Below are 18,125 nucleotides of genomic sequence, written 5' to 3' on the forward strand. Positions count from 1 at the left end.
CAACGGCAGCACGCCGAGATAAATGATGTCTTCATTCCTACGCGGAACGTCTGATAGCACTGCAATCATGGCGCGCAAGCTGGCATGCCACGTGGTATTTTTTTTTTGTATTTCGCGGGCATCTGCAAAGGGGCGAAAAAAAAAAGCTGTTACGTAATAGATGGAAAGTTAGAAACTGTTCAGTCGGACGTTTTCCGGACCCTTCTACAAATTTATAATTAGAATTTTTCGCCTATCTTCTTTGCTTGCAAAGTCGGCTGACTGATCGCGACAAATTATGCAATTAAGCACAGTACAAAACTATTGTGACTTGCTCCATACAATAGCCAGCAACATGCATCTGGTCGCATAGTCTTAGAGTGCTGCGCATATTTTTAAATCCTGGCTAAAGTAAGCTGGGACACCCTGTATATACGACAAGCACAAATGCTGAAGGCTATGGGACAGACATAAAATTTAATGAGACATTGCGAGCCGGTTCCACGTAAATGTGTGTGCTTTACGGTCTTGAACCTCGTACAAAAATTTGCTTAGCAACACCAGAATTAGACGCTCTCCTCAATTTGTGAAGGCATTTAGGAAGAATAAATAACCATCAAGAAACAAGTGACGGGAAGAGAGATATTAATAGAACTTTAAACCGTTGAATTACGACTTAACTCAGAAAACTAGCCAATGCAGCTCTCGGATGTGATGCTATCTGTCTTTGTCTTCATTTTTTCCCTTTTTTTTACAGAAACCCGGAGCGGAAGCTAAAAGCAACAATGTCTGACAAAGGCTTTCGTCCCGGGTATGATCTGGTCGTGCCAAGGTTGTAAGCCTCCCCCAGAACTCTTGGCTGATCCCTCCAAAGAAGCATGGGATAAGCTAAGGTCCGGCGATGACCCCGACATTCAGTCCAACGCCGTCGAATGGGCCGGCGCCGCTAAAGGTCTCCACGACCTGCGGCACGCTAGCTACCTTGCCTTAATCCCCTACGCTTATGCGCAATAAAGTTTTGTCAGCCTCAGCTCCGGATGACATTCAGCGAGCAGGTAAAGAAATGCGTTAGAAGAGCACTCGACAAGACCTCTTCGAAACGTAAATACAAAAATTTGGTCACATGAAACTCGGGTCACACAGGACCACAAAAGTAAAATTTTAAATCTTGCAAGTAAACCAAAAACGTAATGGGATAAGATCAATCTAAGATTACTGAGTGCTCTGCAACATGCAATTAATTAAAAAATTAAGCGTAAATTAAACAAAAATCTGGTGCCTGGTGATTTCAGTTACAACAATTAAACCAGAATGAACAGCACGGAAACTATAAGGAAATGCAATGTCATGCGTGACAAACAAAAATTAAGCATAAATTAAACAAAAATCTGGTGCCTGGTGGTTTCAGTTACAACAAAGCAGAATGAACAGTACGGAAACTATAAAGAAATGCAATGTCATGCTTGAGCGAAAGGGCTTTACGATAATATCTGGTGACTAGGTAGTTAAAATTTACGAACATAACACGATTTAACAAAAAGGTGCCTTGTAGTCTATTATGTTGCCGGCCTTCGTTTGTCCTTGTAGGTGTCCTCCTGAGCTCTGCGAAGATACTGTGAATTTGGCTTTGTATATGAAGTTATGTAATGCTATTTTTTATGTACTGCAAGACCTTTTATTAATAGATCAGGTTTGTTTAGATTATTAAATTTTCTGAATAGAGCGGGCGGGTGGGAAGAATATGAGGCTTGCCATAAAACGTTTAAAAATTATTCGGGCTTTCTTCTGCAATGGAATTGACTTAATGTAATTTTGAGCTGTAGTAGCTCTCCAGACTGGTTCGCAAAAAGAGAGCTGAGAGTTGAACAAGGTATAATCGAGTATTTTTTTTTAACAAAAGCTGAACGAAGTTTTAAATCGCATACAAACTGCCAACTGCCTAGCTTAGCTCTCCTTCGGGACAGCTGCAATGTGTATTCGAGGATAATTACTTCGAAACCAAACACCCAATTTTTTTTTTGCGTCGTTAAATAACTCATTATTTCCGAAACAGAGGCTTATATATTGCTGCAGAGATTACGTATTTAGTTTTATTAATAATTGATCGTAACTTACGCACATCCAGCCAGGGGGACAATGATTTGAGGACCGCATTAGAAAGAACAGTTTTTTTTCAGAGTCAGGTATCGTGATGGGAGATAAAGGCAATGGCGCACGTTGCTCCAACAACACGCTTAACGCCGCCGCGAAGACGATGTATACCGTTCATGGCAAGAGCACGTTGAATGCACTAACGTTGCACATTTCATATGATGGAGGACATCGAGACACTTCTGGCCCATCACAGTGGTCGTGAGGAACGGAAAAATCTTGCACGACACGCGGCTGTCACTGCAGGGCCAGATACGGGTTTAGAAGATGCCACGCGCGATACACGAAAAAGCACGCCCACTTGGCGTGTGTGGCACGGGAAAGCCAGAGCCAGCGCAGCTGCAGACACAAAAAGCGATGTAAACAAAATGGCACAAGCAGGGAATTCGCGCGCGCACTCTCACAACACCCAACCAACGTTACCACAGGCGCAGCAAATTTATAATAATAATAATAATAATAATAATAATAATAATAATAATAATAAATTGGTTTTGGGGGAAATTAAATGGCTCAGTATCTGTCTCACATATCGTTGGACACCTGAACCGCGCCGTAAGGGAAGGGTAAAGGAGGGAGTGAAAGAAGGCAGGAAGAAAGAGGTGCCGTAGTGGAGTGCTCCGGAATAATTTCGACCACCTGGGGATCTTTAACGTGCACTGACATCGCACAGCACACGGGCGCCTTAGCGTTTTCCCTCCATAAAAACGCAGCCGCCGCGGTTGGGTTCGATCCCGGGAACTCCGGATCAGTAGTCGAGCGCCCTAACCACTGAGCCACCGCGGCGGGTAGCAAATTTATTTTCAAGCAGAAAATGAGGTCGCACTGACATTCGCACTTGTGGTATAAGGCTAATTTCATGGGCAGCTGGCGAGCGTGGTCGACGGCGAGTGACCGGACGTTTACCCTGTGACAAAGTGTATAGAGGTGTGTCGTTGGGGTACGCTAGGCATCAGTCACGCACGGTCGCTCATCCATCCACAACATATATCTAGGGACATACGCAGGTGTGGGAATGCGGCGGCGTTGAGAATGTAGGGCTATCCGGGTACAGTAAGAAGTCAGTCGTGGGGAATAGGGGTGTGGGGTTTGATTTGGGTATTATGGTGCATAAGAGGATTTTGCGCCTCAGGTTGACCTTGAGTGTGGCGGCTGCGCAGGCTGTACGTACAGTTCATGAGTGTAGAAAGGGCGTGCATGCGCGGACGACGAGGCGACCTCACAGAGCGACACCCTAACAGCTAGCGCTCATAAGCGGAAATGAAAAGAAACCAAAGTAAATAGAATGCCTTTGGGGTGGGCTTATAATTGGTAATCCAATAAAAGTGAAATAATCAAGCGCAGCAATATCTCAAACGTAACTGCCAGGAGAACAAAACGCAACTAAGAAAAGGGTGAGGAGAACCTCAGGAGAGAACGGAGCCAAAAAAAAGATCAATAAAACAAGGAGGTCGCGAACGACACTTCATGTCACGCATAACTCGCAATTAAAGCTCATACATGCATTGCAAACAAAACAGGGTGAGTCCTATAAATAGTTGCGAAAGCCGTTTGCTCACCTGAGGGCGACACTGAAGACCTCTACGCCCCACCTCGCGTCGTTGATGGCGGCGGACAGGGAGAGATGAAGGCGGAGACTGCACGCCACGTGGGCAGTAACTCGGAATTGGCATAGTGGAGCCCTCGTGGCGGCGGCGACGCTCCGGAGGCTGCACGTAACCGCGCCGATGTCCTAGAGGCGCTGACTATAGGGGCCCTCGTTGCGTTGACGGGAACCAGAAGGGTGTAAGACTGTTCACGCACAGTAGGTTGACTTCGGAAAGGAGGCGACGAAGCCCGCTTGCCACGTTGCAGCATCGGCGATTAGAACGCTACTCTGCCCATGTGCCAAGTCGTGACGACACGTCGGCTTTTTTATTCTTTTACAATCCTTGTTCGCCCTTCTCTTCAGAGCATTGTGTGTCGTTTGTGTTCTCCCTCTGTCCTCGTCTGTTAAGCGCACAGTTGCTTTTAAAGGATCACGAACCAACTATCTCGTGAAAAAGTGTTACTACTGAGCATGTTCGACAAGTCTCCTTGGTTTCAATTACTGGTATTTGTTATTTTATCCAGTCTTGTGCACTAATAACTCATGACAGGAGGAAGTACACTGAACATGCTGAGGTGTTGTGTGTATTGAGAGGCTGACACTCGTCAGGCATCCGTGCCTTTTTGTCAGCTTCTTAGACAGATGTGTACTTTTTTTTCTTGTACCTGTCTGCCTGAAATAAACATTCAAACAAACAAACAAACATGGCTATACACTCGAATAGAAAAACTAGAAGGCTCAGAATGAACATACAGGTGAAATGCGTAAGGAAATGAGAAAGGCAGGGAAAGAAGAAGCTGAGTAGACACATAGAAAAAAAATATTTTAGACAAGAACGCAACCTTGCACACCGCAAAAGAGCCGGACTGACGTCCACCTCGCCTGGTCAAGAGGTCCCCTTGAAAGTATGCAAAAGTTGCTGATTCGCACATACAGGTGATCAGGAATGACCCCGCTGATGAGAAGGCCTGTTTGTTTTTTGAACTGCGCCGGCACGGGTACAACATGATTTGTAATAAATGAGAGAATGAGCTATTTGGGGTGAAATTGTTGCGCAATTTGTCAAGTAATGCCACATATCTGGGCATTTGACCAAACGTGCATAATAAGCAAGGGCGAAATATATGAAAATGGAAGGGAAACACTTTTAGCCAACAGTGGAGTGACAGAGAGGTTTCCAAAGAGGAAAGTATTTGCGGAGATTAAAAATATTAGGTCGCTGTCTGAATTACCACAATAACTTCAGTGTAGTGCAATAATTGTAAGACATGCGCGATTTTGTGCGAAGTGCAGATAAACTCTTAAGTGTGTGGCCATAAATAAGGGCACTGACTTGCAGCTGGATTGGGTGAAATTAGTGCAGCATGGGTGACTGGCAGCAACACGACTAAGCAAGACAGAGACGAGCGGGAAAATAATTTATATTAAATGAATTAAGGTAAACAGACCAAGTGTTGCGTGCGCCATCAGCTGCTGCAGATTCATAACACCGGCTTGTAAGAAGATAAAGCTCTTGTAGAGGGAGGATGCATCATACGTGAGGCAGGAATGGAATATATTGCGTGGCGCCTGGATACTGGACCGGTCCAGAGATCGGAGCTCGCATGTGCAGAGGCGTTCCGAGAACTTAAGTCGGCGTATCTGTAAAGACATGTGCAAAGCATGGATGTCTTGCGCTTGCCACACTACAAACACGAATATTCTTAAAAGGGAGTAAAAAGGAAGGAATATCCTCTAGCGCACTCCCTTTTATAAAAGGGAGTGTGGTATAGGATAGCTTCCTTCCTTTTTACTCCTTTCTGACAGACTGCACACTTGTACTGTCGGGAGAAAAAATGGCGTATGCCACACGAGCTTCGATTCAACTGCGCTTACCTTCCTATTCCTGGTATCAAGAAGGCGAAAGGTGGGCGCGAGGAGCGCTGTCATTTGCAGCCATGTCGCTTAGTTCAAGCTCCGGACAGCACACCTCTTGTGGCAGGAGTAACCAGCATACACGAGGCAGGAAGGGAACATCTTGCGCCGTGCGTGGATGCCGGACTATGTCCAGAAATCCGACCTCGGACTTCCCGAATCGGCTCCGTGCTGTCCGCGTTCAAGGGAGACCCTAAGGAGGCATATGTGCAAAGATAAAAAATGAGTCTTGACCAAAGGCAACCGTAGATGGAAACGACTGAACACTGCTTACAGACGGGACGGAAGAGGCTGTGTTCTTCCCTGCCGTCCCGTCTGTTAGCGCTGTTCAGTCGTTACAATCAACAAGTACCAACCAGCGCGATTAAGCCCTCTTCTTGCAACCATGGATAACGTGGGCATTCATATGGCGTCCGAGGTTCACGCTGCACACTAGCTGTACACTATCTGTACTGTGAGGACTTCGACTAAGATACATCCTCGACCCCCTTCAGCGGCACCTGGTGTTGGTGCCACAACCTTTGGGGGGTACCGCTTTCCTCTGCAGTCATGCCAGTCTTCTCGTTTCGATGAGACGTGGTCCTGCTTATTGAAAACGCAGAAAACTGGACGCTGCGGTGCAGTGTTTCGAAGCACCGGACAGCGCAGCCTTAGTGGCTGGGGCAGTGGGTGCACGAAAGGAACTTGCACGACCCGCGACTGTCATATCAGGCCAGATGTCATTGCAGCCGGAATGCACCAGTGCCGTTGGATCAAGCTTGAAATGCTGGAGGGAGCACATCTGCAAAGAAAAAAAAATGGTGTCTATGCATATTGCAGTTGTACCACGTACTCACCATACGAGCAAGTGGGCGCGACTCAAGCCTTACGCCGCGGCGCTGAAAAGAGTGGGAATGGCGAGCTGCAGACCTTGGCTCCAGCGGAAACACGATGTGCCGCAGACCGTAGGCAGCGTCCGTTCTTCGGAAATGCTGGACGAGGCTGGCGAGAACTTCCAAGCGCCGTCACGGCTACAAACCACATGTCGCTCAAGAGCGTATCTGCCCCTGGGCGTTCGGTGGCACGGCATGGTGGATTGGTCGCAACGCCGTTAGGAACGGGTTTGTGTTCAGTGACGCAAACGGCAGCGGGCTCGCATATCTAGACCCGTTGAGACAGCCAGCAAAGCAGGGCATATACGCAGCTTCCTTGCTGGCTCAATACCTACAGCTTATCTGCCTATAGTGAACTAAGCCTGAAGCTGTATGCGGCGTCAATCCTAGCTCACCGCACTTCCGTCACGGACCAGAAACCCGATGGCGATGGTCCATGAACCCTCTCCTCTACACGCTGCGTGTTGCTTGCTCATTATTACTCAATACTCGCGGAAACAGCGCGAGTGAGTCTTAAACTCGCTCTAAAAGCCCAGAGCAGGTTTCACGGACACATCACCCTCGTCGCGAGGCTTAGCCTCGCACTCACCTCCAATGCCGACGGCCTGGCTCGGAGGTGTATTCCTCGACAGTCGTCAGTCGATCGTGAGTGTAATGGCTCCTACGAGACTCCGCTGGACGGTAAAGAAGGCAGCAACCCACTGGCAACGGGAACTGACTCATGTCTGGAAGCACTGCCGCTCGTACAACGCAACGTAGCAGCAACCAAGAACCAGCGACTGTGTCGTGGTCGCATCTACGGTGCATTTTTTCAGCGGAGAGTAAGCTACTTGCGCATGCGCGTTACTGTCAGTTGCAAGACTTCCCGGGCGGTCGGCGCTGTCGCACTTATCAGCGATAGAAACCATCCCCAGGGTGCAGAGGCTGGGAACAGTGACAATGCACTTCGCCGCGCCGCTGCTTCCATGGACAGACGGCGCGTCGTTGCATTTCTTGCGGCCGGAATTCTCTTTTTTTTCTCTTTTCGTTTTCTGCCTCAGGCCCGCCTAGATGAAGTGATATGAAGACTGCTTTATACGGGCAAGTTTCGCCATGCATGCGCATGCAACCGCTTGGGCGACGTTTACCGCGCTCCTCTCATCTCCTGCACTTTAAACAAGCAAACTGAAAGGAGAGGAATAATATTCGCATCCCTTCATTGTGATTCAAAAACCTAATTGCCTCTAACTTCCGCAGGGTGAACGAAGCGACTGCAATGACCATAACGGCGGCTGCTTTTCGATGGAGGTGAAATGCAAAAGGAGCCCGTGTTCTGTGCGATGTCAGTGCATGGTGAAGATCCCCAGGTGGTCGAAATTAGCATGAGACCTCCAATTCGGCCCTTCTTCGTTCACTCCTTCCTTGATCCCTTCCCTTAAGGTGTGTGTGTGTGTGTGTGTGTGTGTGTGTGTGTGTGTGTGTGTGTGTGTGTGTGTGTGTGTGTGTGTGTGTGTGTGTGTGTGTGTGCGCGTGCATGTGTGTGTGTGCGCGTGTGTGCGCGCGTGTGTGTGTGTGCGTGCGTGCGCGTGCGTGTTTGTGTGTGTGCGTGTGTGCGTGCGCGCGCGCGCGCGCGTGTGTGTGTGTGTGTGTGTGTGTGTGTGTGTGTGTGTGTGTGTGTGTGTGTGTGTGTGTGTGTGTGTGTGTGTGTGTGTGTGTGTGTGTGTGTGTGTGTGTGTGTGTGTGTGTGTGTGTGTCACCCTCGCTTCAGAAAACTTGCTGGCCCTCCCTCATCCTCACGTTGTCGATCATTCCTCACCCTCACTAATAATTCTTTTAAAACTCGAGTTATTTTTTCTCGACGCAACTTCTGGCTATATTCATCATCAGCCTGACTACACCCACCAAAAGAAAGCGTATGGAAATACTACTGCCAGCAACTTGATGAGAAAAAAATAACATTTTCAGGTCGGCACTGGCATTCTTTAAGTGAATGATCTATCCGCAATGACTCATAATCAGGGTTGTGAGTTTTGGCATAATCCCACAGCATCCCCCTCCCCCCCCCCCCCCTTCTTTTTTCGTACTGGTTCAGAGAAGCCCTCTGAAATGCTAGTTGGACTTGCTTTCAATTTTCTCTCATTTGACAGAACACGTCGTCAGTATTAAAAGAGACACGCGTGTTGGCGAGGAGAGGCGAACGTTTAAATTAATATAGTAGATAGACCTGCTAGAGCAACCTATTCCGTTCAGTTGTAGCTCTTAGGAAAAATCCTTGTACTCGAAATTTGTACAGGATGCGTGTGCACATAACCAGCCAAGTATCCTGCAGTTGACAGCTGGTAGAAAGACGAGTACTTCACCGAAAAAAATAAATACCCGAAATGCGGTCCAATGCACCAAAATAAATCAGTTAGGTTCCTTCTGTGTGTGGAGTAAATCTGGGAACGAGCCATCAATTGCCTGTATATGAATCTCCTGCTAATTTTGTATTCACTGTCACGAAGACACGAAACAAACTTGTCAAGTTCGGGCTTCGAATCACTCCCCAAACCTTATTTTCATTTGCGTATGCTGGCTTCTCATCAAGACATACATCTGCGAGAGTTAACAGCAGTAAAAATATATGATTTGAGAAACGTTGACGGATAAAAAAGGGAATGCATTTTTGGCTAGCCTAGTGCCCATTGTTTCTGCATTTAGAAAGGCTGAGACATGATGGGCGTGTGTCCGCGAAAATCCAACGGCGCTAATTGAACGGAAAAGTTTGAAAATCCACTCTCCTGAAATGAATAAAGCGAGAATTATACAATAGTCATCCGACGTGGCATTGAAAAGATTAAGTACTTGCAATTCGAAGAATGGGGGAACTACAGCCTAAATGCGCATCGTTTTGACATTCCGCCGTGTTTTCCGATGCTAAGCGCTTCTTAGGAGTTGGAATTTCCCGGTTACGTGCATGTGCTGCCTGGTGCGGCCACGCGCTGCATACTCTGGCTGGCTCGAACCAACTAACCTAACACCATGGCTTGGACCGCTTGGAGGCAACCCATTTTCCTTTTGTTTCAATTTTTAAAGGCAGTAAATGTTGAAGTGAAATAAAATATACAGTAACACTCGCCATCGAAGCACCCTGATCCTGCGTCCCCTCCTGACCCTACATACGTAGCGTGTCGCCCTCTCTCTTTAATATCAAACACTTTTGAATTTGGTAGTAAAAGTTGCCGCTAGGTGCCGTCCAAAAATACCTTGAAATCTTTTGCGAGTAAGGGCTAGGTGGCGTGAGCCGCCGCTCAATTATTCCTCTATGGTAAAGTCCGTTCAGCCTTATCCATCTATTTCACAAACTTACTATATCTATCTACCCATCCACCTAGTGGTGGTGCCTGAAAGTTGTCAACTTTTGCTTTAAAAATCCGTGTTTACAAATATTATTTTATTTCTTTTATTCTTGAGACTGTTCTGTCGGCGTTATGCATCTCGGTTAATAATCATTTTTTCTGTAAAGCTAAGTTTACTCGATATAAAATTCGTTATTTTGCGCAAAGCTCGCCACCACTGCTCCACCGTGAGCATTCCGCTACCACTTCTGTAGCCGCCCGCTCTCTTTTAGTGGATTAGCGGCGCCATTGCCCCCAATCCGTGCATCCCGTCCGTCCGGCCGGGTCATTTTATTGCATCTGTGGCAGGTCGCGCCAGCCACAGGCATCGGTGAAACGTCAGCCGCACCTGTTCCCGTGCGCCACGCCCGTGTCGCAAGCAGTGCCCGCGTTCTCGGCTCCGCGAGTTCGGCCTCTGCCGCCATCCGCTGCTGAGGGTGAAACGCACAAGAGGCGTATCCGAACGATTGCAGTGCGTCGACCGCCGCCGCCATGGATAAAGAAAGCATCAAGAAGCAAATCGAGAACCTCCGGTATCAAGCTCAAATGGAGCGATGGCCCCTGTCCAAGTCTATCCAGGCGTGAGTTTTCCGCCGTGTTCGTGCTTGCGTGAGACAATCAGGATTGTGTGTTCGCTGCGTATGCTTCGCATAGCTCTGTAGCGGCGGCTATAGTTCGCTGGGCGGAGGATTGCCTTTCAGAGCACGCTAGCGGTGCCTAGGCACCCTTTGGAAGCGCCATTTTTCGCAGAGTTGGGTGGTGTTTTCTCGATCTGAATGCCGCACTAAAATAGGAATAGCTGAGTGACGAACGATGTTTTGGGCGGCGTTAATCGTGATTGTTTGATCGCCGGTTCTTTCCGGTTTTATACCCCGCGGCGGCAGTTTTCTGTTAGGGCATGAACGAATGCTTGTTGCCCCTTAGCTTTTTTTTTTTTTTTAAGTGATTCCGTTCTCACATGAATATCGCTTTATCTGTGCCAGCGTCGTGTGCACAGCTCTAAAATGTACCGACGAATCGTTCGCGAAACTTAGTGCTCTTCCGGCCTAGTCATGTCTTGTTATTGTCGTTCGGGCTGCAGTCATGCCTTTGCTTGTCTGGAAGCATGCGTAATGAATTTGTGCCTGGTCACGCTTGACCAAGCGTGAGTCTGCCAGCATGTTGCTTGCGTCTAGATTTGCCCTAGGCGTCTCCGTCGCAGGGCTCTGGGACCGTGCGGCGAAGCCGTACGTCGCGTGTATGGTTCCCGGCGTAATTAGATTTAAAGGACGGTGTCCCAATTCGTGGGACGGCTGACCTAGGCTACCGTTTTATTAAACTTGTAGGGCTTCTATTGGCCATCAGCTAGCATTTATCGCTCGCCCTGTTCCGACTTTGGCTTCATCGGAAATGCACAACTGGCGAACTGCATTTGCTCAGCACTTTGCATGTGATCGTATGTTTCCTGGAGGTGGACCTATGACGGAGTTGTGAAGATAAAAAAAAAATGCCATGCCTTTTTCCTCGGGAAAGCAGACTTGGAAGTGTTGACCTTTTCTTGAATACCGGAATTCAAATGCTCTCTCACACTTTGCACTTTGTCATGAACTTATCTCAAAATGTTGCTGCCCACGTTTTATGCAAAAAGGACGTCGCAGGAGCTTTCGTTGGAACTTTGCAGAAGTCGTTCTAAATGCATGCTAGTGTATCTTCTGTTTGCAAGGTGGCAGATTTTGAACAACCCGTTTAAGTTAGAATAGTATTCAATCAATATATTAGCTCTAACCTCTCGATGTATGCTTATAGCTGAAACAGATGTGTATTACGCCTTTTTCATGAGGCCGTCCTGTAGTAGCAGTAGTAAATATCTTTATTCACGGGGGAAATAAAAAAGCACCCCCCCCCCCCCCCCCCCCTCCAGGTGGTGCCTCCTGTATTGCCAACACACCAAAGCCAGTCCTTGCAGAAACACTGACTCACTGCATCACAAAATCAGTCTCGAAAATTGCTACTAGGAGTTGCAGGAATAGGAGTTTAATTGTACTTTGTTCCAGTTTTGAATGAGGCTAGCGCAGAAGGTGTCAGGTTACGAGTCAGTTTTACAGGTTTAGCACATCTCGTGTGGTGAAGTCGGCTATTTCACAGATATGTTGCCTTCTGAGCAGTCATTATGCATGGCTCGTTCATCTTGAAGATGCTGGCCACAGCCAGAATCGTTCTGTTCTCTTCGAGAATTTGGCTTGCAGTCTCCTAGGCAGTGTTATTCAATCGTGTCCCAAGACATTTTGCTACTGTGCTTTCGTGCATCTGTGATTTAGAAAGCAGCCCCTTGTGAAAATAAGCATTCATACAGTTTTCGTCAAGTATTCCTTGACATTTAGAATGTGCGGGGATTAATTCTGGTTCAGCTAAATACCGTTCTTTTATAATTATTTAATGGATAATATTGATGCTGTTCATAGTCACGCCATCCTTTTTGCAGTAGGTGCAAGTGTCAGTTTCATGTCTTCCATCTGTTGACACTCTGTATCGCTATTAATTCGTTCTGCCATTGAACCGCATTGGTGGCCTGGTGGTTTGAGCATTCACTTTGCATGCAGCGGGTGTGGGGTTCAATCGTCAGTGCCGCTGGGTACCCACCGGTGATACAATGAGTATAAGTTTCCCCCGGCCTGTTGCTCGCCTTAACTGAGGTAAAATGCTTGGGAAATGGATATTCTCAACTTATGAAGACACGATTACCTTTTTCCATGACACTCTTTGGCCAAAGCTGTCCTTGCACCATAAAAACCTGTTATCATCATTTCAGCCCCAGAATTTCAGCCTCTGAAAGTCGCTTGTAATGCTGGTTGAACTGTAATGCCTTGCTCATCACTGGAAGCTTTTAAGTTTTCATCATGTCATGCATGATGCCAGTCCGTGCAGACCAGTTCACTGTGTTGTATCATGCATTGCGATGGCAGCCGCGCTGACAACACAGATGGCAGTTCTTTTTTTGCAACGAGCTAAGAACAGCTAATACTTTAAAAGTGTATTATCAGGCATTTAATTTGGCATTAGTATTAGGGGTACACTATCCCGTGAGGTACAAAGCTTACTATGTAATTCTTTTCTTTTTTCGTCAAGGCAGGCTAAATGTTGCTGTTGTAGTCCACACACTTTTCTTCCGTCTCTCCTCTTTCCACCTGCCACAATGGCGTTTGGATACCATGGTCACAGGTTCGATTCCATTGGCAGGGTATTTCGTTGGAGGCAAAATGCAAATGGTGCCCGTGTGCTGTGCAATGCCAGCATACATAAAGAACCCCAAGGCAATCTGAATTAATCCAGAGCGCTATCAATTACGGTGTCCCTCGTATCCCATATGTCTCATCGGGACATTGAACTGCACATACCAAACTTCTTTTCCTTTTCACTTACCCACTGCAGGCTGCGAGAGTACATTGAGGAGAACGAGCGAACAGACCCACTAATCCACGCCCCCGACAAGAAGAGCAACCCATGGGCCGAGAAGGGCAAATGTCTCATCATGTGAACCGAGGACATCAGTGCGCTCCTGACTCCGCCTGCCGGCCTCCTGGTTCTCTTGCTGGTCCTCTTCTGGCCGTACTACTATTTCACCTGAGGCACCAGCAGAGGGGTGAGACCCGTGGATGGAACAACCCCCAACATTTGCAGCAGCAGCAGCAGCACTGTTCCCCGTACCAGAGCAGTGGGCAGTCTTACTTCGTAAGGCGCCAAGCCCTTGGAATGGTGTCAAGATTGGGGCACCCTTTCAAAAACGCCGCCTGTCCTTGAACTGATGAAGCTTCTTCCCCCATGGCATGCTGCCACTCTTTTTGCTGCAGGAAAGCACTGGCCCTACGTGTTATCATCACTTGTGTCAAGTGATAGCATATTTGGAACAGTTCTTTTTTATGGCATTTGAGTAAGTCTACAGTAAACAAGTGACATTTGCCTGTTAAGCAAAGGTAGAGGTTTGCATTTTTTTTTCATTAAAAAAATAATTGCTCTTCGGGTTCTTCTTCCGAAAAGGTCATGAGAGATTGGCAACTTACTAGGAGTTAATGGTGCAACCATTTAGCTTAAATGCTTTGCCTTGCCAAAAATTATAACTGACTATACTGCAAATTGGTTCAGGTGCAAGCTTTTTCTGTTTAGCGTGCTTCTTCTTTTAAGGGAAGCTACAATTGCTCAAAAGAGAGAATCCTGAATTTTTTCAGGGTACCTTCGTTAAGAAAAAATTTACAGGGGAAAATAATGCAGGGCAGGCTATTAGAGGCCCATTCTGGTGGGTGCAAGTGAGATGCCATCTTTTGCAGAGTAATTTCTGGTAAGTCAAATTCATATGCAGGCCACTAGGCCTGGTGCAAATATGTTAGCATGCTATCAGTCTGTTAGGAGCATCTGGGGAATGGCCAGTGGTGTAGAACAACATTTTGTTTTGTTCAGTACAGCTGTAATTTGGAAGGCAGGCATTTGAACAGTAAATATTTGTTTACATTGAGTCAAAGTAGTTCAGGCTGAAAGAGAACAAAGTACTTGCATCCTGTGTTAAGCGTACTCTCTGTCTGTGAGCTAGTCTATTGCGCTTAAGTGGCCATGGTGGGAGGAATGATCTGTTTTCATTTGGTGCATTGATATAGATTGTGCTGCTGTAAGTTTGGATATTTATTACAAGTTAGTATATTTATTGTAGTATTGCCTTTGTTATATTATGGGTAGCTTTGAAATTAGTTTATGTATGTGTTTACTCAGATGATGACACGTTTTGTCGACCTTATTTTGTATGACAGATTGCAATTTTGATAGCATTGTCAAATTTGCCGTTTTGTCTCAAGGCTGGTAGGCCGACTGCCTCAGCAGCACCTGGTTTGCAAAACAACTTTTGCAAAAGTCGAGCATTCTACTTTAGCTGAATGACTCTCATGTTTCATTTCATAGCCTCTCTGTTTTTAAATTAAAGCTGGTGCTTCCGACAAACGCTAGTCACATAATCTGCTTCAGGGTGGGTTTTGTCTTCACAAAGGTTCTTTGACCTTCTTTAAAAACCTAAGTAATCTTATCGTTAAGTCCAAATTTTGTTTCAGCATGGTCATTTTTTTTTTTTTTCATTGATACTGTCAAGGTTTGTTCATGCAGCATGCCATCATGTCATCAGGCCTTTTACATGCCTTTGTAGGCTACCCAATCATCAAAGAATGCAGCATTGCATGTAGCTACCTTCTTTTAGATCCTTCTTCTCCTTCCTTCCTGAGATTCTGCCCCAGTTCTCAGCTCTTCCACATTGTCATAAAACATTAAACTTAGGAGCCAAACAGGTACTAAAATAAGGAGGCAGGCACAAGAACCATTAAGCTTAGGCAAAAAAAAAAAATGCGCTTTGAATAACTGCACATGTCACTAGGAGCTGAACACCTTTAAACATGACACTGCCACTGCTGCAATTGCAGACCATGTGACCCTTTATTATATCCCTCTTGCTGAAGCTTTTGTGTGAATAATCACCATGGTGCTTCTAGCCTACCAAATTTTTAACCTATATGCTACACAACGTTATGTTTATCACACATTAATGAGATCATTATCGGTGAAAAATGGGGGTTTAGTCATGGCAGTTCACTTAGTTGATCAAATGAGGTGTCGTCATCGACACACAGTTGTATTTAAGGTCAAAACCATGTCCAAACTACCACATGCAGCTCATCAAGCTGCTCTTGACAAGAGAGCGGTGGTCCACTTAGAGCACAGAGAGGCAAAAATACGATTACACTTCAGTGGAAGCCTCTGTTCTGCGTTATTTATAACAGGATAGATGAACAGTTTGCCTTTTGCTAAGTTTTTCACTGTTTGCTTTTTGCATTTTGTTACTTCTGTTATCTTTGATGTTGGCACATTCCTGTGTGCTTCAAAGTATCGCAGCATTAGTCCCATACACTGTAACAATCTGGAGTTTACGCTTGCTATTTAATGATATGGCGCACTTATTCTCACAGTTTTTGGTGTGGACATTGGATGTTGACAGTTTTACATATTGCCTTCATAGTGCTTGCAGCTTTTTGTTTTTACCAAACAGCAGCTGGTTTTCTTCTCATGGAAGACTCAATGCTGCACACATAACATTATTTAACTACAGTAGGCTCTGTCAAGCAGGTCTGAGATGACTGTGTGTGCATTATATCTGCTTGTATTATCACAATGAAAATCTTATTCAAATTTACAAAACATGCTTTTTTTTGTATTCTCTGGCAATGTGAAGCACTTCGAGACACCAACACTTTGCATCTGCAGCTCCACACTTTTGCTTGCTACATGGTGACAGATTATTGTTAAACTTTTCAAGTAACCTTGTATGATGTGCTGTCATTGTAAGCTTTACAACTTCCGTATGAAAACAGATTCACTGCCTCTTGAATTTAAGCAGTGTTACACATATTTAAACTTGTAGGGTGCGTGCTTTTCCACTTAAGATGTATTGCTTCAGCATATAGTGCTAGGTGCATTTAGAAATTTGAATTCTGTGGAGCAACTAGTCACTTCCGGGACAGTTATATAGCCAAAGGTACAGTCTTTCTTTTAGGCATCTTCTGTGAATCTTCAAGGCTGGTTATCAAATTTTTTCTGTGCATTGTGTTCTCAGCATGTGCATAAATAATTTGTGTTAATTGGTTGTTCTGCAGATGTGTAATTACAAAATGAGGTTACTGGAGTGATCTTGGCAGCTATTTAACAATTGCAGCATTTTCTAGCACTATACCATGTCACGTTGTAGTATCTTACATTTTTTTATTCTCTTTAAAAGATGCTCAAGTTTTTCAACAGTGTGCACAATTTCGGAAGCTTAATTTCCTGGTACAGGCAGCAAGCATTTACTATAGCTCATGCTTTACACCGTGCTACTAATAGCAAGAACACTTGATTTGTTTGTATGTGAAAGTTATTGCTTGTACAGATGTTAATTTCCAAATATTGGCACCATTGAGAACTTGTTTTATATTTCTAGCATGAGGGTACACAGCTGTTCCAGAACACGGTCATAGTTGACTGCATGTGACACTGCACAGTGTGAAAATAAATTTAAAATTCTTTCTTTGCACATCGGGAACATAATCACCAGGTACGCGCAACGGATTTGCATTGTCAGTTCATTGTTGCCAGTATATTGCAACACCATGAATGCAAATACAACTAAAGGAGGAGCACCATTCAACAGCAGGGGTGCTGTAGTCCTGACTAAGCAACAAATTTCTACAGAGCCCATGTTTATGGCAAGTATTGAGATATGTGAAGCTACATTTTTCTCTCCAGTTATTGGCTGATGCGAATGTATCTGAATAAACTTTGCTTTTTTTTTTCCTCTGGTTTCTGAATTTTAGGAGGTCGCATGCTAGTGTTAAGTGCGTCATGATAACGTTATCATGTTTACTTCATATGTGTTTGCAGCACTGGGAAAGGTAGAGCTCTCTCTTCCAGTTGGGGCCAAGGAAGACAACAAATAGTCCCTCATATATTTGAGCAGTGTTGCTATTTTGCAATTATTGCGATAATTGAAAAAGTAGTTAAGGATGGTGTTTTGAAGGTAGTGAGCGGTTCATTCACTGGTTAAATTAGCAGAGAAAGTCCGCACGAACACAGCACTGTGAAGGCCTGCTGTGAAATGGTGTGCCACCGCTCGTAAACATGGCGCCCACCGACTCGGCCGAGCCTCCTGTGTGCAGCAGCTGGACACTGGTGCTCTTTCCTTCCCAAACATAGAGCGAGGGGCGCAGAGGAGCCAGTTCTGCAGCACACACCATTGTTATTGGCTGAGATTGCTGCAGCTTTCACAGCACTGTAAACTTGTACGATGGAGTGTAGTTGCTTATTGCAGGCATCTGCAGAACAATGTGACAGGATTGTCTAGCAATACATTGCAAAATTTCCTGAGTCAAGTGCCTGCGGTCACTTAAAGGACTACAGACACCTAATTTTATTTGTGGATTTTCTTCTTGGAAATGACGTCTTAGACAACAGTATACATGGATCACCGCGTGGTATTCGCCTACGACTGCTTGCATGAGGGTACCGAGCCATTGCTCGGTTGGTTTCATCAACCGAGCAATGGCTCTGATGTATACGGCTGATCTTTAGGGCACATGAGGCATGAAAAACCTGCAATATAAACGCTGATAGTAGTTTCAACTCTCTACAACACTTAAACTAGCCTGCTTTAAGGGCTGGAGTGACGACACATCAGCAGTTCTGTTGTCAATTTTGAAGTGCCTCACGTTGCCTAAAGGTGCACTA

The 18,125-nt window shown here is 45.7% G+C and overlaps 1 protein-coding gene and 1 long non-coding RNA gene across 2 annotated transcripts; one reads left to right on the top strand and one right to left on the bottom strand.

Moving 5' to 3' along the window:
• Positions 1–5,071: 5,071 nt before the first annotated feature.
• On the bottom strand, positions 5,072–6,359 carry LOC144100162 (uncharacterized). Its single transcript, XR_013307536.1, has 3 exons — positions 5,989–6,359; positions 5,594–5,825; positions 5,072–5,359 (listed from the first exon to the last, which is right to left on the bottom strand). It is a non-coding gene; the product is annotated as an uncharacterized LOC144100162 (long non-coding RNA).
• A 3,689-nt stretch (positions 6,360–10,048) lies between these two features.
• On the top strand, positions 10,049–17,193 carry Ggamma30A (guanine nucleotide-binding protein subunit gamma-e). Its single transcript, XM_077634232.1, has 2 exons — positions 10,049–10,441; positions 13,269–17,193. Exons 1-2 carry the CDS (start codon positions 10,353–10,355, stop codon positions 13,372–13,374), a joined length of 195 nt encoding a protein of 64 aa, XP_077490358.1. The 5' UTR covers positions 10,049–10,352; the 3' UTR covers positions 13,375–17,193.
• Positions 17,194–18,125: the final 932 nt, after the last annotated feature.

Source organism: Amblyomma americanum, chromosome 8, assembly GCF_052857255.1.
Source record: "Amblyomma americanum isolate KBUSLIRL-KWMA chromosome 8, ASM5285725v1, whole genome shotgun sequence".
Taxonomy (NCBI): Eukaryota; Metazoa; Arthropoda; class Arachnida; order Ixodida; family Ixodidae; genus Amblyomma; species Amblyomma americanum.

What these genes read in the sequence shown, in the direction of transcription:
- Ggamma30A (XM_077634232.1), top strand. Translation starts at nt 10,353, where the DNA reads ATGGATAAAGAAAGCATCAAGAAGCAAATCGAGAACCTCCGGTATCAA. An exon ending in CTGTCCAAGTCTATCCAGGC is followed by an intron (nt 10,442 to 13,268) that starts GTGAGTTTTCCG and finishes TACCCACTGCAG; the next exon opens with GCTGCGAGAGTACATTGAGG.